Source organism: Bactrocera latifrons, unplaced genomic scaffold, assembly GCF_001853355.1.
Source record: "Bactrocera latifrons isolate USDA-ARS-PBARC rearing strain unplaced genomic scaffold, ASM185335v1 scaffold_84, whole genome shotgun sequence".
Lineage (NCBI taxonomy): Eukaryota > Metazoa > Arthropoda > Insecta > Diptera > Tephritidae > Bactrocera > Bactrocera latifrons.
Genome location: NW_017537534.1, coordinates 694674 through 702758, shown reverse-complemented (window position 1 = coordinate 702758; position 8085 = coordinate 694674). Strand labels below are relative to the sequence as shown.

The 8085-nt window shown below is 32.5% G+C and overlaps 1 protein-coding gene across 6 annotated transcripts in view; it reads right to left on the bottom strand.

Moving 5' to 3' along the window:
- Nucleotides 1-2449: 2449 nt before the first annotated feature.
- Nucleotides 2450-8085, bottom strand: part of LOC108977109 — a 115694-nt gene continuing 110058 nt past the window's right edge. For 5 of the 6 annotated variants that reach the window (XM_018946624.1, XM_018946628.1, XM_018946626.1 and 2 more), the window contains 6 exons: nucleotides 6739-6806; nucleotides 6304-6667; nucleotides 5826-6240; nucleotides 5643-5717; nucleotides 3925-4038; nucleotides 2450-3262 (listed from right to left, as the gene is read on the bottom strand). In XM_018946624.1, the coding sequence (XP_018802169.1) occupies nucleotides 3154-3262; nucleotides 3925-4038; nucleotides 5643-5717; nucleotides 5826-6240; nucleotides 6304-6667; nucleotides 6739-6806 (1145 nt within the window). In that variant the 3' untranslated portion in view covers nucleotides 2450-3153. Of the gene's footprint in view, nucleotides 3263-3338; nucleotides 3718-3924; nucleotides 4039-5642; nucleotides 5718-5825; nucleotides 6241-6303; nucleotides 6668-6738; nucleotides 6807-8085 lie in introns of those variants that run through there. The other variant, XM_018946627.1, reaches the window with a different exon arrangement.

Below are 8085 nucleotides of genomic sequence, written 5' to 3'. Positions count from 1 at the left end.
AAATTGCAGTAAAATAAAATAAGAAATTAAAAATATATAAACATAATAAGCAATAAACTTACATGCATACATACATATATGTATATGTGCATATAATATTAATATATAGAATATACTTTATATTAGTGCGGAAAGCATTTTCCACCCCTTCACCAGCAACAAACAAATATTAACGTCAAGAGAAAAGAAAAATTGCATTATTGGATTATGCTCTATTTAAAGATGTGCAGCTTTCACCTGTATTGCATTCCACAGCGTATGTATGTACATATGTATCTATGGATTTACTAAGTATATCGTCTATTGCATTTTTCTTTATAATTTTAACGTGAAACGAAGATCTTTTGCCCGCGGGCACTGCTATGATTCGATAACTTTGTTCTGCATGCTGGTGGTGACTCACTCAATCGCAAATGCTAAACTATTTTTTCTAAGCATTGTTATTGTAATGCACTGCTTAAGTAGGTGCAAGAGAGTTCTAATTTAAAAACTTGGAATATTTGTTATAAAATTTCGTTCACCCCACACACACATACACCTGTATGCCTTGCGTACATAAAACTTGCTTATAAGCTAATTAGTTGTTGTAATTTATATAGTTCAGTTTAGAATAGTAGAGTGAGAGTAGATTTTGAAAACGACTTAAACGGCTTAGACACTAGCAATAATAAAAAGTTACAGTTTATTTATTGATTTTCTTGTTGTTTGTTGCTCTGTTATTTAATATAACTAATTTTTATTTATTTAATTGATTACGCTTTAAGGTTAGGAAATGGGAATATAATAGTTTATAAATATGGGAGCAGAATATACTTATATATATGTATATATATTTATTTGTATGTATATATAATCACATTTAAAAATAAATGTTTTACCATAGTTTAAAAATAATTTGAATTTACATTTCTTTAAGAATACTTTTGCTTTTATTCAATTCAACGTATTACAACTCAATTCCGTACGCTGCTTACGCTGATAACGGCGAACCTAACGTTCGTGTGCACTCGCTACGCGCACCGTTCCACTAGCTCAGTACAAGTTCTTTGCGTTGCAAGTTTTGGTAAGCACTTTCTCAATTTTTGTTAGTTATTCTTTTTACTTTTTTGTTTTCGTTTCATATTTCAAACGCTGTCGACAAAGCAACGTTATGTGGAGTTCAAGTTAAGTTTAAGTTAAGTCAAAAATGTGTATATTTATAAGTTAAGTTTTAGTTTAATTTTAGTTTTTCATTTTGATTTTAGAAATCATTGCAAATTCTTAATCAACCGTTAAAATATTTATAAATTTTCATAGTATGTAAGTTTATGTTAAGTTGAATAATTTTTTTTGTCTAAAAATTTAAAAGCATAAATATTTGTTTATATTCAATAACTAGTAAGTTTTAGTAGAGAATAGTTGTTTTTTAAAAACGCACTTGTTTCTTTTGCTAATTTGAATATATTTGAAATTTTCATAATTTTTGTTTTTATTATGTATGCATGTATGTATGTATGTATATCTCTTTTGGCTAAGTAACGTAATGAACGTATTTCGAAAATGCCTTTTAATTCGCATTGTAACTAACCTAGAGTTGCATAATTCTTTTGTTCTTGTTTTTGTTTTTAGTTTTTGGCTATAATTTTTAATTCATAATTAAAAATATATACTATCAAGTTTTTATGTATATATATGTATGTATATACGTACAATATAAATAGAGCTCTCGTTTACTAGATGCAAGTGTTTAAAAAGTTTACAAGGTGTTTTTTATTAAATTTGCTATTTCTCAACATTATCCATTACTTTCGTTTTTTATTTATATTAATTTCAGCTAAAATAGTTTCAGTTAAGTTTGTTTGTTCTTGTTTTTATAGTTTATAGAAGGCTTCTTTAATAAGTTCTCTTAGTGTTGCGAATTAATTTCAAGTTTCTAATTCTTCAAATTCTTCGAATTCTTCAAGACGACACTGCACATTGCACATTGCACGCATTTCGCAATTCGTTTATACTTAAAAAATAAAAACAACACAAAAACAAAGTTAAAACACGAATATGTTTTTTTTTTTTTTTGTTTTTTTGATTTCTGTAAAAAATAAGTAACATTACCATTTTGTAATCATTAATATATGCTTAATAAATTCACTACATACTCTGTTGGTATATATGTATCTATATATAATTTTTTAAAAATTCTTCGTATGACTTAAACGACGCACTGCTTAGTTATAAGAAAAGAGAAAAAACTCCAACAATTCGTAAAAAGTGTTTTGATGTTATACATTGTTGTTGTTGCTACATAAGTAGTTAATCGATTTAATAGTTAGTTAATAGTTAATAGTAGTAATAGTTAATTCCTCACTTATATATAAATATATTTAGAAGGCAAAAAAGTTTTATTTTCTGGTGCATAAATATTATTAAATATGAAACATGCTACTCCTCCTCCTCCTCCTCCTCCTCCCCCACCACCAACTTCAACAGTTTAATTAAGTTTAAATACAATTTGTTTGAATTTTACCTATTCGGGACCTGCATTTCGAGGAGCGGAAGAGAAGTAGAGTTGCTACAAGTTTTCTACAGAACCGTGCAATAGCAAAAGTAAAAAAATTAAATTCATTGTACATTGTACAGTACTTTATCTCTGTAGGAGTAATCAAAAATATGTGTACATATTCCATGTTATGTAATCGTAAATAAGACCTACTACAATTCTATTTCAAAAAGATGCGAATAGAAAGTTTCACTCAGTTTGATAAAGCTATTCAAAGATTTACAATTAGTCATAGGTTATAGTTGGTTTGCTTTCCGTCATTTCGGTTTTGGAATATATATGCATATGTATGTGCAACACATATGCTTAAGTACCTATGCATATGTATATATACATATATATATATATATGTGTGTGTTATATATAAACGATACTTAAAAATTGTGTATTTACATGCATTTAAATTTATCTTGTATATATAATATAATAAGTATGCATGTGTTGTTGTTGCAATTTCGCTTCATTTGCTACATTTTAACAAACATTTGGTAAACAATCTTACGCCGCTTTATACAAGATTTTCGGCACAAAAGCTTTCGTGTATGCAGAGAGTTTTCATTGCTTGCTGACTGGCTACTGATTCCTTCGGTTTTATTTCGCAATTACTTCATTTCCACAGCTCATTGTTGGTTTTGACCCAAATGGTAGGTAAATATGTTACTTTCATTGTTGTTGTTTGCACCACTCGCGCCGGCAAGCTCATTTGTCATGCTTGCTGTTGGCATTTCACTGAAAGTAGTAGAAATCTTAATGTTATTACATAAATAATTGCAGGTGAGAAATTCAAATCGCGGACGGCTCCATGTACTGAATGCGAATTTCTTATCAAGAATTTAATAGTTAAATTTGCTTCAATTTTTTTATGTTAAATATTGGCCATAGGACACAAGGCTTGTTCAAAGGCTTTATATTTAATAACTGCATAAAAATTCTCCCGAAACTACGTAGAGGTCCATAGTAGTTTATAGCTTTTAAATCTTGCGGCCACTGACTCCAAATTTCGGAAGTAAATTTTAATAATTTCGACTCGTTGTTGGATCGTAAATCTTTCCAAGATAAGCGAAATGCCAAAAGAACGGGAAAAAATATGGCGTCGTTTGCTGTCCCTATGGGTCCACTTTTGTAGCGTTCCCGTTGAAAACCCCGTTGTAAGATGATGTTTGTGGTTTCAGTCGGCCGAAATCCTTAAATTTGTTATGTGATATTATTAAGCGCCAGTTTCGATAAGATTTTAAACATTTTCATGTATATTATAAGGTCTATTAAATGCTTTGTTAAATTGTATATTATATTTATAAGTACTAGGAACTTTCGGAGATTGAAAAACTTTTTCCAGAGAGAGAATGTGAGGTTAGGTTGGTGCATTTGCAAGTTATTAGCATACTACTTACTTTCTTTCGACTCGGCAGACAATTTCCGGCTGTTCTTGATACTGCAAGCTTTGAAGGTATTCCGCCCTGCGTTGGTGCACCAGCTTCTCTTTTTCTGCTCGTTCTCTCTGCAGTCTAAGAGAGAAAATTTTTTTAAATAAATGTGTTAGTTTACGGTTAACATTTTAGAACTTTTTTCTAATTGTTTAGTTAATATATAATTGAAATATATTTGTTGCAAAAGCTTTCAGTTCCAAAACCTTACCAAGCTTGCTGAATTTCCATCCCAAATGCTTGCGTAGAATATTTTTTAAAAATGTATTATTAACTTTTATGTTTTGTCGAGGTAAAGTTATTTGAATTGATACAATTTAGAGTTTTCCTTAATATGAAAGAGTTGAAAACTCTCATAAAATATGAAACAAGGAAAGAAAACAATGAAGTGACGCATCGAAAGTACAAAACGAAATTATTTTTAACGTGTGAGATCCCTGACTACTGTTGGGTATTACGGTTGGTAACGGCTGAATTTTAGCACTAACGTGACTAAAATCCAAAAATTAAATAATAACTTTTTCTATATAGATACATTTCGAAATATTGTACACATTCTGAACATATATTCCTCAAAAGATATTTTCTTTTGAGTCATCATATTCTGTATTTTTGAAATTCCTAGCGAATTTTTCATAAATCGCTACAATATAATTCTAAACAATTTTTGTAAAAGAAATATGTATGTAAAACTGAGCAAAAATTGATGTATATGGCTCATAATATATTGACAACAATTGAATTGAGGTTAGGCGAATACAACGGACTGTTTCGAGCATAAACAAGAACTGAAGTTTGTCAGCATATAGACTACATGTTTCCAGCCATAAAACATAATATTGAATAAAGACAGAATAAACAGTAAAATTGAACAAGTGTGTAACCCAAACTTCCCTTCCCGGTGTGGGATCGATCAAGGTAATTTTTTTGATCACTGCTGATGGTTCTCAATATAAAATTTTATTTTATTTTATTTTATTTTATTTTATTTTTTTATTTATTATATATTTTTTTATTTATTTTTTTTTTATTATTTTATTTTATTATTACTTTTTTGTTTTTTGAAATGTGGATTTTGAATTTGGGGATTCTGTTTTGGCGATTTCAAGCCAAAACCCAAGTTGAGTGAAGGAAATTTGAGTACGAGGTCCGACCAACGTCCACACGAATGTGCTTATATGCACATTTTTAATTTAATGTTGAGTTTGTTCTTTTGTATATCTTTAGATAATGCAAAAATTGTAAAGCTGTTTTCAAAAATTCCAAATTTTTCAAAACTTTTCAGTAGAAAGTAGTAGAAAGAACAAAAAAGTATGAATACAAGATTGAAAAATATATGAGGGCGTCTAATTGAACAACAAAAGGTCATAAATCACAAAGACTGATCTAATAAGCAGATATACTGATCTTGTAAAAATGTCACATGAGATGAGTTCATGCAAAGTGAACCGATAATATTTATAAAAAGTATTTGAAATTATTTTCTGACATTTTCGGGTTTTTTTAATGAAAATTCTCGGTGTAGGCAAATTTTCTAGCGCGCACGGCCTCGGCATAAGTTTGCGAAGGCTTATTAATTACCATGGCAACATAAAATTAATTACACTAAACACAAAACATCTTTAGAACTAAATATAACAATATTATTCTTAGAATACACAAAATAGTCGGAGAGTGACACTTACTTAATTCGTGATTGTCTCATGAACTGTTGAATTTTTCTGGCAGCTTGATTTTGGGTTGATTGTGAATAAGTACGTCTACAAATTAAAAAAATACAATTTATAAAATTTAAATAAAATATGCAAAAATTAAGTAAACAGTTATAAGAAAAGCATGTGCACAAACAAATTTCCAATATAACTCACTTCAATGGACCGGATGGGCTCGTCTCCTTTGGTGTGCTCGGCTGGGAATTGAAGTCGAGTTGTTTCTGCTGCTGATCGTTTCGGAAATGATCATAGAAGCTCGATAGACACTGCGATGTCGGACTGCTCTGACTGTCGACAACTGACAACTCAATACCAATTGACATGGATGACGATTGTGATTTCTTAAAGCGCTTATTGCGGCAATACGAACGATATCCATGCTGTATGACAAGAGCAGCGTTCGTCATCTGCCGGTAATAGGCGTACTGCTTATAGCGACGATAGTAGTTTTGTATAACAATGGCGGCAGAGCGTTCCTTGTTTTGCTCCTCCAACTTCTGGCGGCCCTTATATGAGCGATAAGCCTTCTGTATGCATTTGGCGGCCTCGTATAATTCACGTTGCTCGGTGTCTAATTGAATGTAAAGGGTTAATTGAGACTTATATTTTGCATTTGGTATCAGCAATAACACACCTGTTAACGTTAGCTTCGAGAAGTCGGCCTCAAAGGGATACTGGCTGCTGCTGGAAGCATGTAAGAATTCAGTCAACTGTTTAGTTGAGGGTGGTGGACTTGGTGAGCTAACAGAGGGATCGGCACCCAGTATGGAGTAACTAGCTGGCGACTGCAATGGACCTGAACTGGCCGGGCTTAGACTGGAACATGGTGTGCTGACATCATGATAGCGGTAGCTGTGATCATTGAAGTCGAAGCTCTCATAGTGTGCATTAGGCAGCGAATCGAGTGGATCCATAAAACCATTATTCAGACTCGGCGAATCAGAGTTGAGCGGTTCCGTTAGTGGACTGCCCAGCACCATCATCTCATCGGCCTCATTCTGTGCGGAGTACATTGAAAGCATACGAATATATTAAATTTGCAAAATCGACTGACTGCTGGCGACACTACCTTAATACGCTCCGGCATGGCAGCTATAATGTGCTCGGCTAAGGTGAGCACTTTGGCATCAGAATCCCCTGTAAAACGGAACAAGTGGCAAAAATTAGCGTATTCTATCACCATATGGGTTAGTGGACACCAAAGGCGTTTAATGTGAACAAACACTACAGCTGGCAGTAAATGATTGCGCGCAAATACACCTGTATACGATCTTCGGAAGCACTTCGCTCGAAGTGCCATCGACTTAATATCCCGATCTTATACACGGCGCTTGCACTTGAAAGTTTATTAATACACCGACACAAGCAATTAAAACACTTAAGAGAGCTTATTCTTACATATACTCACAATATCCGACAAAATTATAAATACCCCACCACATTATCATTCTTTGAAAATTTACTCCAAAACTTCAACAATTAAGAAATGGGACATACGGTATTTACCCGTTATTATTTGGACCGCTTGCAAAATTAAGATTTTTGATGATTAAAGACTGAAACAATCAGATAAATGAAGAAAGACCCGATTAATACAGCAGATCAACGTTTTTGTGCGAACAATTCAGCGTAGAATCTGAGAATATGGTTATTCTAACCTTCTCAAGTTTGGCAAAAGCTTGGTGTGATGAGAACAAGTTTAAATTTGCTGAAAAAAGCGGAATGGTTTGGCGAAGGTGTCTGGAGAGGCACTACTTTATACACCAAGATGGAAGTTGTGTTGCGAAACACGGTAGAGCTTTTACCGGCTAAATTCTATCGAATATTTATGACAATATTTGGATAATAAGCTTTGCCGATCTTCTTATTGTTATAATAAACGATAAACTTTTAATACATTGCAGGATGTCCTGGAAAACATACTACGCTAAGTATTGAAGCCCTCACTAGATGCTAACCTTATAATTACGGGTGATCCAAGTAGAGGTACTTTTTTGCAACAGCCTCTTTTTGACAGATTCTGCGTGATTCGTGTCAAGCTCTCATGTTATTTTGGTTCAGTATTGTTTGCCATTTCATCATGGAAAGACTTACACCTGTACAACATCGACAAATCGTTCAACTTTATTACCAAAGTTCACGTTCTGCAAAGAATATGTTTCGTGCGCTTCGCTCAACTTATAGGACAATCACTCGGCCTACTGAGTGTTCTATTCGCAACACCATCGCCCATCTTGAGACCCAGAATTCATTATTGGATAATATTTGATCGAATAGACGTCCGATAATTCTACCGGCCTATAAACCACACTAAACAGTGTTTTTTTTTTCTAAATGAAATGACATCTCCATTCTCCATTAAATTTGAACTTTCTTGTTTTTTTCTTAAAAAAAAGTAGAAGACCTCGAAATGGAT